A 21,491-nucleotide genomic window follows, 5' to 3' on the forward strand; every position below is an offset into this window, starting at 1 on the left:
TTTCACACTGAAGCATATCTGGGTGAGATTCTGTTAAACACGTTATTGTCTTATTGTATTCCTTATTTGCATTTGTGTTTGCTTTGAGCTATACAAAAAGTGACTGACTTTAAGAACATTTACGCTGATGTTTTCAGAGTAAAGTGCATACAAGCCTGGGACTGAACTGCCAAAGCATCTGCCTATGCGTGCCACCTCCTGCAGATGGAGAATGGATGCATGTAACTCACTCGGGCTGAGCCCAGTCAGGCCTCATGGCTTAGCCCCTGAGCCCCATCCTTCAGGCCTGGCTCCAGGCTGAGGTCAGTGTTGCAGATTCGGGAAAGGTTCTTGGTGTCCTCTTCACTTAGTCTGATCCCTAAAGGAGGACCAATTTGCTTTGCCCCTAACAACATATTTCCTGAGATCACATGAGCATAAATCCCTCCGGCGCAGTAAGGTGATGATTCACACAGGGATGAGGATTTCTGTAACTCAGAAGGAGCTTAGGGTAGACGTAATGCTCCTCCTGAACACCTGCAATGTGAGACCCTAGTTGGAGAGGCCCAGACCCAGTACAGACCCGGAGCAGACTTAGGATACACCCAGGGTCAGGCAACCTCCTGGATTGGCTGGTAGGAATGGATGAATAAAAAAACAAGAGTATTAACCAAAGATTAGGTCCAAACCTTCCCAGATTATCTTTTAATTTGTTTTAATTCAGTTTATCAATCTCAAAAAGGACACTGAAACAAACACACACTGAGCATCATCTCTTCATTCAGACAAAATCTCTTCACATACTTTCTGTTCTAGTTAGAGTAACAGAGTTGGCACAGTCTGAAAAAACAGCCAACTAGCAGACTAAAGCAACAAGTTCTGTAAACATCGATAACCCCTGAAATAAAGCAGGAGGGCAGAAATGCAGAGCTGAGGGGAAAAGGAAATGGAGATGGATTAGGAGCAGACTGAGGACATAAACAAATATGACAAGACTGGAGAGCAGGATTAATGTCTGTAGTGATGGTGGATAAGAAAACTTTGAGTTATTGAAGAATTTCGTGAGAGTAAGCATCTGGAATTTCCTTAAAATCCCTGTTTTCCCCAGTATTGAAGTTTTTTTTATGCCACTGAAAACATTTTTTTTGCCATTAAAAAAATCTATATTTGGGCTAACATCAAAATTTTGACTTAATAATTTAAGATTTTGAGTTATGTATTTTGAAAGTTTTACTCAGAGGGATACAAAGCTAAATGTTCAAGGATGCACTGAATCTACACTTCATGTCTGCCTTAGTCAACAATTTCAACTTGGCTGTCCCTAGATTTGTTTTTACACCGACAAAAACTGGCAAAGGTGACTGATGACAATTGTTTCTCTATTTCCAAATTAAATATTCACCTTTTCCTGGAAAGTCAGGTCTGTGCGGAATGTTAATAAAACTCCTTTTACCCCATGGCTGGCCACCAGATTCTGCATAAATAGTCTGGAAACATTAACCAGTTTGTTCTGCCTTTTTTTTTTCTTAAATGTGCACAATTAAAACTTGGTGCTGGTGGATTTCCTGCTTTCAGTAGCTTTATTGTCTCTGGAAACCATTTTGGTTATCAATGATTCTTTAGTCCGAAAGAATCTGTCCAAAATTTGGGAGGGATGGAAGCTAAATGTTTAAGGATGAATTGAATCTACACTTAATGTCTACCTTACCTGCTTCAAACCAGCTGTCGCCTGTCATCTCAAGGACAGGAGACCTCAGTTTTATCTGTGCTGCTGGGACCAGGTGGTTGGCAGCACATCTTTTGGATACTGTGGGTTTGCAGGGAGGCCCACCTTGGATTCGGTCTGTGCTGCCACATCCCACAGATGCTCCTTTGGGATCTGGCAAAGATGGGTCAACACTCGACCCTCAAGCTATTCCTGAGCAGACTGACCTGCTGGGGAAGACTGCTGATGTAGGACAGTGACAGTTTTATTAACTTTAGCCATTGTCTCACTTTAACATTGCAAGTATTTGGTGTATTTAACTGTTAAGTGGGTTGCAAACCAAGAAAACACCTTGGTGAACGGTTTTCTGAAACAAAGCAGATGATAAGAGTTTTGATTTAGAATGGGAGACTTTAGGATCCTAAAAAAAGGAAAGAAAACTTTAACAGTGGCTCAAACCAAGACACCACAAATGACTATTATTTTTATAATAGGGTAAGCTATAATTAATAATTTCATAGTGTGAGGAAGACACGGGTAAAAAAGAGCCTTCAACAAAAATAACAAAAAACCCTTTTTTCAGCCATGGCATGAAACTTACTTTCCATTTATTGCAGCTGGTGATGATAATGCTGATATTACAGCCAAGTAGGAAGATCGACTGAGCCAATCTTGCAATATTTCTTCCAACAGATGGCGCTCTATAGCTGCAGAACTAAGTCAGCAGTTTCAGCAGGTGTCCTGCAGTAATGCTGGACATTACCCGCATCTAATGAAAGCCAGGGCTGTGCAGAAATGTTTGAAGGGGCGGGGGCTCAAAGCTAAAATGATTTAATTATCCACAATTACCAGCTCTTGCACCTAATCCATAATAAAGTAATGATAGAAAAATGTTATAAAACATTGCGATTGTGTTTATAATTGTTTTTATACTTGAGTAATAACTTAAAAAAATCTATACACATAAAACACGCACAGACAAATGCACATACACTGACATTTTATAGTATATAGTGTATATACTATGGCCACAAGTTTGCATGATGTTGCTGATCCAGAATCCTTCCCATATGATTTATTCCTAGTGCTATAGTAATAAAGTAATATGAACAAAAAAATAAAGTAAAAAATATAAGAGAATGTATTTATGAGGATTCAATTTGTTTGACTATCCACTCTGTGCAGGCAGAAAGCTTATTAAATGTTTAAACTGTAGAGATACAATCAGTGCTGTTGCTCACACAGCATGCTCATGTGTTTCAATTCGTCAGCTGCCACAAGACAATTTACCAACGTGTACATAATAAGCTAATACTCCTGTGTGCTATAGACTACAGTGCACGCTGTACACCCTACTTACTGGTTTATGTTGCATCAGTCTGCGTCTCCCATTTAATTTCTCCTACAGCTCTGCATCGCCCAGATGGCAAAAAATGGATGTGGTCTTTGCAAGTTCGTTCCCGGCTCGTAACCAGCGTGCTCTGCCATCAAGGACGAGCACTGGTGTATGGTCATCATGTGACTGATGCAAGCCAGATCCTTTTATTTAGCAAAACTGTGATTAATAGTTGAACGTTATTGTTGAGGGGCACAGGCAGGACTCCACGCGCACACACATTAAAAAAAAATCTCAAGAAAAGGGCACTCAAGCCCCCTCTGCTACCCCCCTCTGCACGTGCCTGATGAAAGCATCCACTGATTGTTATGTGAGCCAAAAGTATATCCAATAGTAATAAGTTAAACGTGATTCCAGAAAGTACAGGTGAACAGATTTTGAAGTATTTACTAATTTCTGAGTATCTAATTGAATTATTTAAATCCAACATCGCTCTTTTTGTGCATGATTTTACTGCGAATATCCGCGTGCGTTCAAACATCGTGCCCACGCGGTTAAACCATGCAATGGTTCAGCTGGAACAAAAACAAAGCTGGGAGAAAAACGGGACGGTGCAGCGGAGGGGCAGTTTGACCTCCCACCGGAGGAGTGGCGTTGAAGGAAGGATGGTCCGGGAGATAGAGGCTGCACGCTGAGCGCAGCTGCGGTCACAATGCCACATTCAAACTTACTCTAAGAAGTGGAAGTAGTACCTCTTATCTGCATGCCAGCGAAGGAGGGACAATAAGAACCAAAGACACAAAGCCAAAGATCAATAACACAGAGGTAAGTCCGCAGCTCCAGTTTCACTTTGGACAGTTGAACGTGTTCCTGCCTCGTGTACGTGCGTAAAAAGACGCCTTGGTAGAAATCACCATTTTTCTTTTCATTTTTCTGCAGGTGTCTTCAAGAGCCTGTAGACTTTTTCTTGCCTTTTGTCACTTTGAATGCTCAACTTGGTAAATTACAAATACTCAAGAGTGGGTTGCGCGTAAAATGCGCAGCTGTTGTTTTGGTCAGGCCGTTTACTCGTTCAAGTTGATTTGATGGTGTTTTCTGGGAGTCAAAGGATCTGAACACAAGTACAAAGTTAATAAGGTCCGCTTGCTTGATCTTTCAGTGTGAATGTCAGCATCATATGTTGCATTTTTCCTGCGTTGTGATTTTAAGTGTAACCTTTGATAAACTTTTACAGCACCACCAGCAACACATGTAGCACATTGCTGTGATTCCTGTGTGTAAGACCTGCCTGTGAAAGACTCCGGAGCAGGGAAATCACCTCTCTCTGTGTTACTCTGTCAGGTCAAACATCAGCAGCCGCTCGCTCCTCTGATCCGCTCTACTCAGCACATTCAGTAAGGAGATGTATCGCACGCGACCTGCAGAGATGAGTGGCAACAAGAAGTAAGTGATTCCACCAGACGCTTTTTCATAGCAGAGCTAAGATATCTGTGTACAAAGAGCTGCTGGCGCTTATGATGAATTATGATGATTTGATTTAAAAAGTAAAAGCATAAAAAATAATGCGTTCAGTTTATTCTTTGAGCTTCTGCCTTTCAGACTCATTTAAAAAAGGAAATACTTAAATTTGAGCGAAGCTCCCATAATAAATTCCACATGTGCAGGCAGGACAGTTGGCCATTAACAAACCCCCAGCCCTGTAAGGTCAGTTTGGGTTTGAACATGTTAAAGAGTAAGCCTTGACACTTGAACGGTCATGTAATTGTTTTACATGGATTCCATCACTTCACATATAATTGATTGGAAGGTGAAGATACTTTAAAAACACCACCAGCACAGCATATATTGGATATTTTGATCTATTATTGCATTTTTAAAAACACTTGGAATGTTTTTTTTTTAAATAATTGTAGAAGCCCACATCTTGCTGCAGCTTATGATTGCATTTTTCAAGGCTGTAGTTAAAAACCCGATAAAAAAACACGAGGAAGTGCCCCTGTAGGCCCCACTAACTCATGTAATCACTGTCCAGACCTACGCAGGCAATTAAAAGCAAAGCTTATTACACTTAATCAATCTGATCAAAACGAATGAGGAAAAAGTGTCTGAATGATGATTGGAAGCATAATCGTAAACACCTGTGTTTATTTAGACCCAACAGTCTGATCTTCAGCTGTGATAGCTGCCAAGAAACTATTGAACGAAAGCTGCAGATATCCTTTCACTCCTTTTGAGTTTCAGAGTAATGTGAGCTTCTCCTCTGTCCTAGTTGTTGGTAGTTGTTGCAGGGAGATTTGCCTTTACAGAATTCAATATACTCGAGATGTGACCTGGATGCATTTTTTTCATATCTCACGTGATGACCGCAGCAGATGCCGTATGCCACAACACAATGTGGATGCCTTCAGGTTGTTTGATGTTTCCATGGTTTGGAGACAAAGACAGAGAGTGCACGCTACATGCAGGTTGCGGTGAGGACAGAGAGACTGATAAGTTATCTGTGAAGGGACAGATTGCACTAATATAAGTGCAAAGTAACAGTCCTCTAGGTTCTGATTGCTTGTACAGTTTTAATAGGGTTGTTTCAAGGTTTAGTTACTGATCTTTAACATATACAGAGTGTCAATTATTGATTAATGAAACTTATATAAGTGTTATGATTATTATTATGTATGATTTCCATTTTTAGCTGCATTCATTCTGTTCTAACTGGAGAGATACAATAGCATTATTTTAGCAGAACTTCCATTAAAAGCAAAGGTAATGGAAAGCTTTCTATGTTACAAGCAGGTTCAAGGTCAAGTCCTGAACCTTCCTGGTGTGAAAGCAGCGAACACCACACATTCTTTGTACACATGATTTCTTACTATAATTTTGAACCTACCACTTTTGTTTTAAATGAATGAACTATGAAGGCTTTAAAAGTGATTTAATCTCTGTGAACGAGTTCAGCTGTGTTTGTGTTTTTTAATTTATACTTAAAAAGGGTTACAGCCAACCGAGTCTTCAGTGGAAGCTAGCCTCGTCCACAGTGAGCTGTCTTACAGAGTGCATGAGAATTCAGAGACGAGACTTTGCTGTGTTTAGTCCTACAGCCTGACCTTTGTTTTTAGCGCAAATGAAATACTGAAAGATAAAGTAAATGTTGGGATGATAGCTGAAGGAGATGAATGTCTGATTATAACAGAAAATATACCCTGATCTCAGAAATCCATGAGTTATGTTTTACTAGCGGAGATATACCCAACAATTGTAACTTTACAATTTACAATAATACTCGTGTTTCCAAATAGCAAAGCATATGAAGGAAGATATAAAGAATGTACTTTCATGAACTCATGAGATCATATTATATGAGACTGATCTTTAAGCCAACTTAGAAAGGTGAAATAAGTTCAGACTCTGCAGAAAAAACCCATCCTATCAGTTGGCATTTGGATTGGTTATTTTTCATTATGCAGTTTAAATCTAGTAACAGAGACTGGCAGATTGTGCTTAACCCAATACTAAGAGTTGAGGCTCAAAGGTTTTGGTTTCATGTCATATTTTAGACTTGTTTATGTTGTACAGTTAGAATAGAAGCAGATAAAAAAAATATCAAGTAAGAGTTTTTGGATTATAACACGAGGTCGTTTCTCATTGTTGCCCTCTTCTTCTCTTATGTTAAACTTAGTGCAGGCATGTGTGGCCGGTCAGCCGAGGCCGAATGGAGTTTGGCCTGTTATGTCCTTGGTTGTTCCATAGGTGGCAATGAAGGAAGTGGGAACGGCAGCATTAGCAGGAAAACCAGTGAAGTGCAGAGATACAAAACCACAGCTTTAGCTGTGACTGAAACTTAGTGTTATTTTAAAGCTCTTAAGAAGTTGACTCAGGCACATCAAAACTGAAGCTTGTGTTTTAATCAGTAAATCACAAACCAGGCTGCATGGGCATGGCAAAATGCACCAGTTAAGAAGCAGTTTAGTTTAAATTAAAGAAACATAAGAAGTTAAATTATCCTGTGTGTGTAGTTCGCACAGTCAGTGGTCTGAGTGAGTGGCAGAAACCAAAGGAGCAACCAAAATCTATAGCAGTGTCTCAGGGAAGAGAGCATCACAGGAACTGAACTCTGATGGCTGCTGTAAGGCACAGGTGCACTGGGCCCAGGTGTGCTGGTGTGGCTGATTGAGAACAAGCCACACCTTCTTTGCAATTCCTGCAGAAAGGAGCTAACGCACAGAGAGATGGAAAGGATAGCAGGATGACGAGGGTCATGACTCAGGCTTTACCTGAATATTAGGTAATATCATTAAATCCTGGATGATAGAGACTCTAATGCTGATAATTTGGTGGATTGTTGCAAACACACACTTCTTCCTGCTCTGTCTTTATAGCTTTGCCCAACACGACTTAGAAAGAGTAAACATGCTATTTTACACGCATGATAATTACACAGCTTAGTACATTAATGAGTCCCCTCACATTCAGGACAGCAGGTAAAAAAACTGTTCTGTAGCTGACCTTTAACCTCTGAGCCCTCTCGTCCCCAAACTGTCAAACCCTCTATGACCTAAAATCATTAAAATAGTGAAGAAGTGTTTATATCTCCTCAATACATGCAATAACCAAATATAGATCCGCTGTTGGGGTTTCAATATCCATGATCAGTTTCTCTGCTGATTATTTTTTACGATTAACTGTTTTGTCAAACGTCAAAACACAGAAAAAAGTGCTTTCATTTCCAATAGATCAATACGAGATGTGCAGAGGACCTTTTTGATCTACAACATCGTACGACATTTTAAACTTTCGATCTGAGATTACAGATCCCACTATGTTAACTTTTTGGGTTAAAAAAAATGAAGTTAATTAATGTTTTCTCATCTTTTAGTGTGTTTGTGTTCTTTTGGTTAGAAAAGGAGTAAAATAGCTTTCTAATAGAACACCTCACAATCTTCTCATATGTCACTCTGACCTTTTGACAGTGGAACATATTAATGTTCCTTTGATGTGTGCAAAAAAGGCAGCAAATGCTATTTGAAATTTCAGAGATTTTAATTTTTGCTTTATGATTAATTAATTAGTGGGAGAAATGGATGGATGAGCAAACCACTGATTGTTGTTAAATGAATTCAATAATTAATTGCTTTGTATTTAACAGTTAACAGGCTTTTAACTTCAGCAGACAGGTTAATAAAAATGGGACTGTTTTGGAAAACATGGCAAATATTCTGTGACTGCATTAAGGTAAAAGCTTTAAGAGATCTCACATGGTGTAAATTTGTGTTTATGCATTATTGGTACATAAGTGAGGAGTAATAAACAAACCTCGCATAGTTTATAATAAAAAGATCACACGCTCAGGATGCACAGAGAAAAAGAAATTAGTAAAAGCAACTTGGCGTTAACTGAGAAAATATTTCAAAGAGCTAAACATAGCCACGCATGGGCAGGTGGTACACCTCAGTAAGAGCAGACGTTTTATTTTAACTTTAAGCTTTTAAGGGCTTAAAAGATTCTGAATCTTTGTGAGCTGATGATGAAGAAGGCGTGTTGAAGAAAAGACATCAGATCAGTTTGATAATCTGTTTCCATTCTGTTTATCATATAAACCAAATGCAGGGAACAAAGACTTGGATAATGTCAATGAAACATCTCAGCAGAGGATTAGAAACCAACTTGTCCTACTTGACTGTTCAGTGTTTAGTTTTATTTGTGTAGCACCAAATCAGCAATCACAACAGGGTGCTTCATATAGACTGTACAATATTAGAGAGAATGCACCAACAGTTGGACAGTCCCCTCTGAGCAGCACAGACAGTGGCAAAGAAAAACTCTATTTTAACAGGAAGTGGCCTCCAAAGGAAGCAGGCTCAGGGTGGGGCAGCCAGAAATGTAATATTACAGTGGAGTAGTGAAGAAAGCAAACAATCAAAGTTTTTACCAGTATGAATAACATACTTCATACATGTGAGAAAAAAACACAGATTTGAAGTTAAAGATTCCAAAGTTTTTATTTCTGTCATCACTCACTTTGCATACCTGGGTGTACGTACTGTAAAGGCCACCATGAAATCTAGAAGGCAAAAACCCATCGAGGCAAGTCAGGCAGTAGATGAGACATTTGAATCCTTTTTTAATGTCAGTGTTTGTTGGGAAACAGTTCGGCCCGCTTGAGGTTCGGGAACGTTACGTTGTTGCGGTTCTTGGAGAGTGGCAGAGACGCCGGCATGCCAGCCTCTTACGGGCTTGTGGGAGTGTGTTGTCACTTAAGTAAAGCTGGTGTAATCCTGTAAGGGAGGATGAGTAGACAGACATGTGATGGCCCACTTGTTTCTTGGGTGGAGGGTGATGGAGGGGGGGCTGGCAGGCATTACCAAACAGATGGAGAGGCTTTGTAATGTGCGTGGGGGCGTGTAACTGATTAGATACAACATTTACGCTGACGCTCCCTTTGATGGTTTTTCACCTTGATTCTGTGTCTAATCAAAGTAAAGTGAAGCCAAAGTCACATCCGGATTTTACTGGGTTTAAGTCTCGGTCAGTCGGACGGTTTTTTGCGCATGTCCAGCGCGGACACTCTGGACATCATACTCAATTAGAGAACTTCCTGTCCTCACCCTCACCCCCCTCTTCTAGATTAAATCCATTACACCACACTTACCGACTGCACACTTTGTCCTCCGGAAGGACGACGCACGTTCTCAAAGTTAGGATAGTTTGCTTGCTGAAAATTACATCTCAAGGCGCTGTAACTCTGGAGTCTTTGATGGGTGGAGATGAGCGCCACCAGCAGCACCAGACTGAACCCCAGTCCGAACTTACTGCAAGTGAACGAGCCGAAGCGCTATGGCTCCACGCTGTCGCTGGAGGAAAAGTGTGAACAGTCTTTCTTTCTTTTTTACTACTACAGGATGGAGGATGAGGCGGTGCTGGACCGCGGGGCATCCTTACTCAAGCACCTTTGTGATGAAGAGGAAGTAGAAGGTAAGTTTACCTGTTTACCTGTTGCTCTTTAGTTCTTCTGTGTAGCTGCCTACAAAAAGACTTGTTTTAATAGACCAAAAGAGAAAAATTAAAGATCTTTCCCACTTTTTAAAACTTCCTCAGGCTTTGAAGTCTCTCTTTTTTTGAAACAATTTGCATAAAAAAAATAGTTAACCAAGAAAACAGAATTATACATATATTTTCTTTTTAAAACTTAATTTGCTTAAAAGTTATTTTAAGAAGTGTTTTTTAGCCAAACCACAGGGGGGTTGTTTAGCCTTTTCAAAACTGCCAGTTTCTACTTCCTGCATGTACAACCTGATGCTCACCTATTCAGCGAGCTGGCAGGAGAAAGATGTGGACCACAGAGCATGTGACGCTGTGTTTACCTCACTAATCCTGACCTACAGGACAGCGGACAGGAACAGGAAAACCTTTCAGCATTGCCGTCTTTAACATGCGCCAGTTAACAGCTTTAAAACTTTAGAATGAGCTGCATTCTGCTCTCTGCGCTCATTTACAGTGGCTTGCAAAAGTATTCGGCCCCCTTGAACTTTCCCACATTTTGTCACATTACAGCCACAAACATGAATCAATTTTATTGGAATTCCACGTGAAAGACCAATACAAAGTGGTGTACACGTGAGAAGTGGAACGAAAATCATACATGATTCCAAACATTTTTTACAAATAAATAACTGAAAAGTGGGGTGTGCGTAATTATTCAGCCCCCTGAGTCAATACTTTGTAGAACCACCTTTTGCTGCAATTACAGCTGCCAGTCTTTTAGGGTATGTCTCTACCAGCTTTGCACATCTAGAGACTGAAATCCTTGCCCATTCTTCTTTGCAAAACAGCTCCACAACTGCCCTGTGACGGCCTCAGAGGTTGTCTAAGAGAATATTGGGAGGAACAACACCATGAAGTCCAAAGAACACACCAGACAGGTCAGGGATAAAGTTATTGAGAAATTTAAAGCAGGCTTAGGCTACAAAAAGATTTCCCAAGCCTTGAACATCCCACGGAGCACTGTTCAAGCGATCATTCAGAAATGGAAGGAGTATGGCACAACTGTAAACCTACCAAGACAAGGCCGTCCACCTAAATTCACAGGCCGAACAAGGAGAGCGCTGATCAGAAATGCAGCCAAGAGGCCCATGGTGACTCTGGACGAGCTGCAGAGATCTACAGCTCAGGTGGGGGAATCTGTCCATAGGACAACTATTAGTCGTGCACTGCACAAAGTTGGCCTTTATGGAAGAGTGGCAAGAAGAAAGCCATTGTTAACAGAAAACCATAAGAAGTCCCATTTGCAGTTTGCCACAAGCCATGTGGGGGACACAGCAAACATGTGGAAGAAGGTGCTCTGGTCAGACGAGACCAAAATGGAACTTTTTGGCCAAAATGCAAAACGCTATGTGAGGCGGAAAACTAACACTGCACATCACTCTGAACACACCATCCCCACTGTCAAATATGGTGGTGGCAGCATCATGCTCTGGGGGTGCTTCTCTTCAGCAGGGACAGAGAAGCTGGTCAGAGTTGATGGGAAGATGGATGGAGCTAAATACAGGGCAATCTTGGAAGAAAACCTCTTGGAGTCTGCGAAAGACTTGAGACTGGGGCGGAGGTTCACCTTCCAGCAGGACAACGACCCTAAACATAAAGCCAGGGCAACAATGGAATGGTTTAAAACAAAACATATCCATGTGTTAGAATGGCCCAGTCAAAGTCCACATCTAAATCCAATCGAGAATCTGTGGCAAGATCTGAAAACTGCTGTTCACAAAGGCTGTCCATCTAATCTGACTGAGCTGGAGCTGTTTTGCAAAGACGAATGGGCAAGGATTTCAGTCTGTAGATGTGCAAAGCTGGTAGAGACATACCCTAAAAGACTGGCAGCTGTAATTGCAGCAACAGGTGGTTCTACAAAGTATTGACTCAGGGGGCTGAATAGTTACGCACACCCCACTTTTCAGTTATTTATTTGTAAAAAATGTTTGGAATCATGTATGATTTCCGTTCCACTTCTCACGTGTACACCACTTTGTATTGGTCTTTCACGTGGAATTCCAATAAAATTGATTCATGTTTGTGGCTGTAATGTGACAAAATGTGGAAAAGTTCAAGGGGGCCGAATACTTTTGCAAGCCACTGTAGGATTACAGGCAGCCAAGGCCTTTTGTTTTTTTTACATTTTAGATTGTTTGTTACAGACGAACTGTAAAAATATTTATACATGAAAGCTGATTTAAATTTGAAATGAAGTAAATCTTAAATACTTTAAATCCAGGACCTTCAAAGTATGACATGCGATCCATCGCAGACTCTTGCTATTGTTTTGTGTTGCCCAGGGCCACTAATGAGACATTAGGGTATATTTAAGTAATTTGAGTTCATGCCATGCTGTGAACTAGCTGAGTAAGACCAATCTTCCCAACACTGACAAATACACCTGGAGTCAAGGAATGTAAGAGCCACCTAACCCGTGGTTAAAAAACTATAAACCTAAAAACTATATCGGGCCATTGTGGCTCAAGAGTTGGCAGTTCGTCCTGTAATCGGAAGGTTGCCGGTTCGAGCCCCGGCTCGGACAGTCTCGGTCGTTGTGTCCTTGGGCAAGACACTTTACCCGTTGCCTACTGGTGGTGGTCAGAGGGCCCGGTGGTGCCAGTGTCCAGCAGCCTCGCCTCTGTCAGTGCGCCCCAGGGCAGCTGTGGCTACAATGTAGCTTGCCATCACCAGTGTGTGGATGACTGAATGTGTAAAGCGCTTTGGGGTCATTAGGGACTAGTAAAGCGCTATACAAATACAGGCCATTTACAATTTTTACCATTTACCAAACCTGTTCAATAATGAAACCTGTCAACATAATAATAATAATAATAATGTCATGAGTTTTATGTATATTATCAATACACACAGAAGACTTTTCACATGAAGCTGGAATTGGGAGCAATGTTATTCAAGTGAAGTGAAATTAGGAGTGAAACAAAATAGTGAAAGAAAAATGAAAAACAGCTTCAGCAGTGATTAAATGAAGGAGTGACAGACGGCCTGTCATGGCATCGAAATACATCGAGTCATTGTCCAAACATTTATGGACCTGACTGCATGAACAAGTCATTTTTGAGATCTAAAAGGTCAGTTTCTACATATCCCACTTATTGTACTCTTTGGGGACAAAAGCTCCGCCCACCTGCTATTCAAACCTTCTGTTTGTGAGTGGCATCCAATGAGAAGAAACCTGGCTGATTAAGGTGAGGAGCTCAAACAGCCAAGACCCAGAATAAACAACAGAAAAAAATGAAGCTGAAAATCTGAATTGTAGTTCTATGTTAAAGATGCGTATTTGTTACTGTGAAATCAGTGCTGGAGTTTCCACGTCAGTCTCGGATCTGTCTGTGCGTCCTTGTCTGACGGCTAAGTTTTGTTTTCCCCCTCTGTGCTGCTCTCTCAGAGGAGCCAAAGTAGACGACATACAGCCGGACACGTCTCACCCTGTACGCTTTGATTCTGTAAAGCAGCTTTGGTCCAGTTATCACATTCTTTTTATTTGGCAGCACTTAGTCTGATTTGACACTCCTGCTGCTGAGTCATGAGTCAGCAAAAACAAATCTGTATTCTTTCTGATAAAGAAGCCTGACAATCAACAACACGTTTAAAGGCTGGAGTATTAGTATGCTGTCAGTGCTGTGTGGTGTGCTGCCACTCCCCCCACCACTGGTCTGGCCATGTCCCAGCAGTGCTGTTACTGGGGAAACTGGCTGTAGTCTTGCCTCTCCTCAGAAATCTGGTGAGCTAAACAAACCTCCTGGCAAACACAAGATTTCATTCATTTTGTGCTCATGGGCGACCCCAAAAGAAGTTCTTCTTCCACCCCCAAAAAAAGAACAGGAAGTTGTTTCACAAAGCTGCTCTGGCTCCCTGCAAATCTTCCCTTCCAGCTCCTTGACTTGACTATTTTTTTTATTCCTTCGCCTTCATCGCTGTCCTCTCATTCAGCCGCCTCCTTTCTTGTTCTGGTTCGGCCTGTGCAAGCGTCTCGTTTTTATTGCTCGTCTCTCAGCTGTAATGGCTCTGTGTTCTTTATTAGCGCCGTCTGTCTCTTTTAGCTACTGTTCAGCCATCTGTGTCTCAGCTTTTCTGTCATGTTGAGTCACAGCAACAGGAAAATCTCCACATTAGTCTCCAAATCCACCATTAATCCAATTGTTTAATTACATAATTGTCATTTATTGACATCAAACACAGGTGTTTGAAATTTGTTTTAATTTCCCTTGTACCTATTGCACCTGATGTAGCCAGGTAGGCTGCGTTTCCACTACATTTTAATTTGACACTCAAGATGGAAGCGCACCTGAATTTAAAGCTTGTTTACGACTGTATCAGGGTTCAAGCTATCTTCTCCTATGCCACCTGTGTTATGTTAAACTGAGATACCTTGCTCTGCTATACAACTACCAGCATGCCAGCACAGAAATTCATCTAGAAGTCTTGCCACCCAGCAGTCATCATCCCTGCACCCCTGGGCAGTTATTTCATTTTAACAATTTTCAGTGGTCACCAGCCCAAAATACATGCGCTGATTAAAAAGTGACTTAAAAAGTTTGGTGACTTTGACTCCATCGCAGGGTTTCCCCCACAGCAGGTCTTATCCTGCTACGTTAGGCTGGAGAGACGGAGACTCGGGCAGCTCAGTGAGTTCCTGTTCAGATGCTGGCATCTCCTCTCCTGTCTTTTGTACATGTTCCATAAGAGAAACAAGCATAAAAACATAAATAAATAACAGATCAATAATTAAAAGTTGATTTGAACCATTGTTAGTTCTGCCTCAGATTTGCACCCTGTCTAGAGTGTACCCCACCTCTCAACAGTGTTGGGCAAGTTACTTTGAAAAAGTAATTAATTATAGTTACTAGTTACTTCTTCAAAAAAGTAACTTAGTTAGTAACTGAGTTACCAGATTCTAAAAGTAATTAATTACTTGAAAAGTAACTATAGCGTTACTTTAAAAAAAATGTTTAACCCTCTGGGGTCCAGGGTATAATTGGCCATTTTAACCACTTTTGATGTTTCCTCCACATTTCACCTTTAAAAACTATTTACTTTGTCTTGTTTGGTATCATCCTTTTCAGCACAACCTCACGTGTCTGAATTTACAGTCATGTTTTCATTTTGACATACTGTATTAACACAATTGATCTAAAATCAGACAAAAAACATAAAATCTGAGTAGAAAGTTACATTTTTTACTGTAACAACCACAAACATGTGTGTTACTTTAAATGCAAATATAAATTGTGAATTTTAAAATCCTATGCACAAGTTTTGCAAATAACAAAGTTATTACCCTTTTTTTTTATAACCATTTCAAACTATTTACAGAACAATCAGCTGTTCTGCATCAATAAGATGCCACACAAATTATTTGTGCCACTCCAAAAAAATAATTTCTGTCCACTATAAAGGAGAACATCACAGCCTGATACCTGCAGGTCTGACAGCAGCAGGTGTATCACTCCTGTTTCTACCTGGAGACAGCAGTCGCCTCATTGTTCTGACACACAACACAAAACTATCCACAGCACTACACACTAACTACACACTCCAAACACGCTAAACGTCACAAATCTCTCAACATCTCAAGAGTCGCTCTCTCTCTTTTTCTGCTGGCTGTCTTGATGCTTTGTCATCTTAAAGTGGTCATGTGATTGGCTTACCACAACTACTTTATTCTTCCTCAGTCAAACAGCAGCACTCATGCGATTGTTTTGCCCCTTAGCTCCAGGTGTTGTGCCAAAAAGTGATTTGTCTGCCAGAAAGTGATTGCCGTCCGCGGGAGCGTGCGCAGCTGCTTAAAGCTGTAGCGTCCAGATTACTTACGTAGTCAGCTGCTTCCATGCAACTGATATAAGATGCGGTAAGCTGAAGACAGCTTCAAACGTCTGTTTGTTGAAAAATAGTAACGGACCGCATTTTCTCGTTAGTAACGGTAACGGCGTTGTAACGATAGGAATAGTAATTAGTTAGATTACTCGTTACTGAAAAAAGTAACACCGTTATAATACCATTATTCCCATCACTGCCTCTCACCCTGTGGTACTTGTGGGAGGCTCCAGCCCCTGATACTGATAAAGAAGAGAATTGATGGATGGATATGAACCGTAAGGAGGCAGGGGAAGGGCTGATTTTGTGCACAAAGGATGCAAAAGATGGAAAAAAAATCTCCAGAAGACTGAAAAGAAGTAACAGCTGTTTTTGCCCGTCTGAAACTAAGGAACAGATCAATAATGATCTGCTGCTACAGTAACTTAAACGTGTTAGTGTAACCAAGGCTGCTGGAAGATTTCCCATGATGCACTGAATTCTTCTCTATTCCCTCTTTTCACTCCTGATGCATTTATGTGCCACTACTGCAGGCATGCCATTAACCTTTGTCTTCACTCTCCTGTAGTTTGTGTTGGTCCCTGTCTCTCTATGTCAGTTCTCTTTCCTCCGACCAGTCATAGTCGATGGCTGTCCCTCCTTGAACATGGTTCTCGTAAAAGTCTACTAATTTTAAAATGATGGTCTTCCTCCCCACTGTTGCTGTTCAAACAAGATAAACAAGATACAAAGAGGTATCAACAAAACCACCAGTTTAATAGTTACTTTAGGTTAGCAGTAATTAAATCTAACAACTAACTAAATGCATAACACAAGAATCCAAGGAAGTAAAAACTATATTTAAAGTAAATGACAGCAGTCGTCCCTCCATCATATAGCAGGCCTTCTTATTTCCCAATCTGGACTTCCTGTATTTAATAGTTCTGCTTTCAAAGCACCACGCACAAAACCTCAAACATGTTGTGTATTGTCGGTGCGTGGGCTTACTGCCTTTATAATTGGGTGGCTGCAAGTGCAGCTAATCACAGTTGTGGTGATTCGGTGTCACGCTGATGTTTGTGATGCTTTAATGTTGCAGAAAATTCTGTGAAGTAGTTTAGTAAAACCTGGCACAAAACTCTGACCAGGATCAGTCATTTTAAGGCAAAACATTAGGGTGTCACGAGAGTTTACGTTTAGCTGAAGGCTTGTTTCTTAGAGTACATGAATTCTGTTTGGATTTTTCCCCTCCTTGGCACAGGATCCCAGAGTTGTAGATTAATCTTGTGTTTGCATGTTATCATGTAAACATGGGAGTTGTGCCATCTTTGCTGAACCAAAAGCACAGAGGGCAGGAGGTCAGGTGTGGGTGATGGTGGCTCGGTCTCCAGTTTTGTCTTCCTCTGTCTCCGTTTTTATTTCTGTCTGTCATGCTTTTTATTCACCACCTCCCACACTGACTTCAGATATGTGGTCTGATTAAGCCTGCACATCAAGTTTTTGAGATACCCAGCATTGACGTTTTTAAATATTAATATAACAACACTCTGTGTGGAATTTTAACCAACCATCCATTCTCTTCCACTTATGCTTGTCAGGGTCACGAGGGCGCTGGAGCCTATCCCAGCTGCCTTAGGGCGAGAGCCAGGTTCAGCCTTGACAGGCTGCCAGTGTGCCGCAGGGCTCACATAGAGACAGACAACCATTCGCCTTCACATTCACACCTGTGGGTAATTTAGTTACCAATTAACCTGTCCCCACCAACTGCATGTTTTGGACTGTGGGAGGAAGCCAGAGTTTAGTTCTGAGAACAAAACAGAAGACCAGAGATGTGTTTTATGCATATTTCTCTCATTTTAGATGAATATTAAAAAAATTAGTTTTAAACAAACCACATTCAGCCGACCCGACGGGCCAAGGAAAGAGCTTAAGCTCTCCTAAAAGTGATGGACGTAAAAGTTGGGGGGCAGCTGTAGATCTGCCCCTGGCTCAGTGTAATATTTGCTCTTCACTCTGTTTGGAAGTCATCTGAAAAATGTAAAAAATGATCACAGACAGAGGAGCACAACGCCCGACCACCTAAAATATTCCCCTTGGTTTACAGAAGCCTTCATAGTTGTTGACTTTCTCTGTCCCTGCATCAGCTCGGTGTTGTGAACTGTTGGTGTCACTGAATTTAGATGAATCCCTAAAAATAAAACACAAGGCGTTGTGGTACGAGTGAATAATGAACACTGTTGTGCTTCTAAGAGGTCATTGTTTGTTGTGCTGAGGGGTTCAGCCACTTCCTGGTTGGGTCATGTGCAGTGCTTGGCTCAGCTTCGCCCGACCTGCTCCAAAGGACACATTTGACACCGATCGCACAGAGCTTTTTGTTCCTGGAGCCCGTTTGATGTTTGCTCTGTGATGTTGCTTTTATTGGGGGTTTTTCTTACCTAAGTCTGGTGAAAATAATAGATTATATAAAACCGATTATATTAGCTTAAGTTAAAGGTTTGCAGGTATGAGAGAAGATGATGAGAATTATTCTTATTATTCACATTTTTACAAATTTACAGTAAAGAAAAACTACAAAGAATAAACATCTGAAATGAAAAAAAAAAGTTTTTTGTAAAGTTTTGGTAAACTGGCGTTCATGATTATTTGCTAAGTATTAGTGGCATTAAACACCAACTAATCTGTTGAAACTACAAGAAATGAAGCGTGCAGAAGGAACTAAATTATTATTCTGTTAGCATATCACTAAAGTAGCTTCAGGGGCACTTCCGATGTTTGATGCTATGAAAGAAAGTATGTCAGGATCAGATTCAAAATTAATAAACTAATTTTATGACCATATAACTGACAATGTAACACTCAGGCACATGTGGCTTCAATTCTCACATACCTGGAATTCCATGTCCGCATTAGTAATAAGTTAAAGTTCAGTAACTTATGTAAAAGTTTCTCACCTTACATTCTGCACACGTGTGGATTTACAGAGAAGTCTGCTGGCATGAACTTCACATCCATGCAAATAATATGTTATTAGCATACAGTATGGTCTGCTTGTCAGCCTGTATACGAGAGATGTAGCCATGCAGTCGGTGGTGGCTTCACTGCAGAGTGTGACTTTTGTATCCAAGTATTTGTTTTGATGGCATACTGCTGCCACTATTTCTCTGCTCTGGTGCCATCGCTCTGCTCTGGTCCATGTGAGAAAGTTTGAACTGAAGTGAGAAGTGGTCAAGATCAGATCGAGTCCCGCACAGGTTAATGTCTCCAGCAGCTAAGCTCAACAAATATTAATTCTGAAGCAAAAATAAACAGTCGAGATATGCTATAACCCAACTGTAACCGTAAATAAGTGGACGTGGATACATGGATGGATGGCAAAATAAACAAAGTGAGCTTTGCTGCTACCGTGCACGGTCAACTTCAGTCCTTCTTCCTCGTCGTTTTTATTGTAGTGATTAAAAACCAGACTTGGGAAAAATGCTATTATGCTAAAAATGCTAAGGTGTGTTTAGGAAACACAGGAAAATATATAAGAAGTTGATCAGAGATGAAGAATTATGGTTAATAAGTTTTCTGTTAATGCTCAGTGATGTTTGATACAGTTTAAAATTGTATTATCTAAAGGTCAGAGGCACATCTGCTCCACTGTTAGGCTATGTGTCCTGAACTTCAGCACTTTTGGGTGCCAATATTTGCTTTATTTATCTCAACATTGCATAAAAATTGTATGAACTTCAAATTCCTACCTTTAAATCTTGTTTGTATTCTAAGATCTACTCTGCACTTCTGAGAAATATGCCCCTGACATATCATAATATAAATTAAAAAGATGACTATAAATGTCAATATATAAATCATGAAACCTGACAAAGTAACAAAAACTAAAACTGAGCATTGTTAAATAACAGCTGACATGAAGCGAACAAATCCACTCAGGAAAACCACCGAACCTAGCCTGAATTACAAAAATAAAAACTTAAAATTTAATAACTGGTTTTCACTAACCAATAAAAATGGTGGGATGTAGAGCTTTAACTTTTATCAGCTCCTGAAATGAGGTGGTTGAAAAGCACTGCTTTAACATCTGTGTATTTAGTGCAGACAGTGTATCTGGTTTATTTTAATGCTTTATAACAATGTAACTATTTTCCTCATTTAAATGATTATAACGTGTTGAACTGAGGGCTTTATTCACAGGGTGACTATGAGCTCCAGCACAAGCCTTCATAGATATTCTGGCCTTGTTGTCATTTCTGGAAAGCTCGGACGTTTGTCTTTGCGGTATCGTGGCGCTGTGAATTTGTCAGGATGTTGCGTGTCAGAGTTCATCTTCCTTTCTGCTTTATTTACAGGTCACCACACCGTTTACATCGGCGTGCACGTGCCCAAGAGCTATCGACGTCGGAGGCGTCACCGCCGGAAAACTGGCCACAAGGACAGAAAGGAGAAGTTGATGGAGAATGTCTTTGACAAGTCGGAGACAGAAAACAACGATGAGGCCAGCAACAGCATCCTCAAACCTCTCAGTAAGTTCTGATGGACTCGGTGTCAGGCCTGATTAGAGTTCACGTCTGTCTTTGCTGAAGGCTGCTCTCTTTTCCAGAGAAAAACGCTTCTGTGACTCTGCGTGACCTGAGCAAAGTTGCTGAGTCCACTTAGTGGCCAGAAATAGCTTTGTATGTCCTGCTAAGTGACAAGTCTGCCTCGACAGAGGACAGTGAATTTTCTTAGGAAGTCGCGGCTGTGAAGATGCGATTGCAGTAGTGCTGAATCGTCCCGTGGCTTTGTCATAATTTTAGACACGAATATGTCTGTTTTGGGTATACAGTAGCATGTAAGTTGTATGTGCTGGTGTTTATTTTTTGGTTGCCTTAACCTTCTGAGGAGTGTAAAGTGCAAAATGCCCTCAGGCTGCTGAGATCAGTGGATGCTCAGACAACCAGCTCTGGCCAGTTCTGAGGAAACCAATAGAAGAGGCGGGTTATACTGGGTGACATAAAATGTTGAACATTAAAGTATAAGCAAAACTCTTAATGGTATCAGCATTTTTCTCGGTCACTGCCGTGTTCAAGTTAAAGTTTCAGGTCAAGTAAGACTAAAATCCTTCTGGCACCAGAAACTTTTAGTGATGTATTAAGTCACAAAGAGAAAAGCTCATGACTTAGCCAAGTGAACAAACTGAAAGGAAGCTCAGTGTTTTAGTCGAACTGCACGAACATTTTGGTGAAGATGGGACTCTTCTGGCAGTTTTTGGAGAAACAGAGCATCATAACGCTGATGAGTCCTCATGAAAACAGCTTAAAATGTTCTTGCGTTCTGCCAAGTCGTATAATGAGGCAGACCGCTGTCATTTCCAGAGAATGATGCAATTTTACACATGCCTGCATGCGCGTGATGTGACAAGAGGACTAAAGTGTGCCAAAACTGGATTTCACAGTGTGCACACATCACTCCATGATAGGGATTTTCATAAATCCAATCACAGAATAGATTACAGCCAGCCCATCTGGTTGGTGCTGGTCACTGTCGACATGCATATTTAGCAAAAACTGTGGTTTTTTTTTTTGGTTTCTGGGATATTTTTTAAATTACAGTTAAGAGTATTGAACAGCATGGGGTTGAAGTCAACTGTAACTGGCT

At 40.8% G+C, this 21,491-nt stretch overlaps 1 protein-coding gene across 5 annotated transcripts in view; it reads left to right on the forward strand.

The window, feature by feature from the left end:
• Window positions 1-3,725: 3,725 nt before the first annotated feature.
• Window positions 3,726-21,491, forward strand: part of slc4a4a (solute carrier family 4 member 4a) — a 67,527-nt gene continuing 49,761 nt past the window's right edge. For 2 of the 5 annotated variants that reach the window (XM_063490628.1, XM_063490631.1), the window contains exons 1-4: window positions 3,726-3,845; window positions 4,362-4,463; window positions 9,913-9,986; window positions 20,204-20,377. In XM_063490628.1, coding sequence (XP_063346698.1) covers window positions 4,423-4,463; window positions 9,913-9,986; window positions 20,204-20,377 — 289 coding nt within the window. In that variant the 5' untranslated portion in view covers window positions 3,726-3,845; window positions 4,362-4,422. Of the gene's footprint in view, window positions 3,846-4,361; window positions 4,464-9,401; window positions 9,987-20,203; window positions 20,378-21,491 lie in introns of those variants that run through there. The other 3 variants (XM_063490627.1, XM_063490626.1, XM_063490629.1) reach the window with 3 other exon arrangements.

The sequence above is a fragment of the Pelmatolapia mariae genome, linkage group LG12 (assembly GCF_036321145.2).
Source record: "Pelmatolapia mariae isolate MD_Pm_ZW linkage group LG12, Pm_UMD_F_2, whole genome shotgun sequence".
Classification (NCBI taxonomy): Eukaryota; Metazoa; Chordata; class Actinopteri; order Cichliformes; family Cichlidae; genus Pelmatolapia; species Pelmatolapia mariae.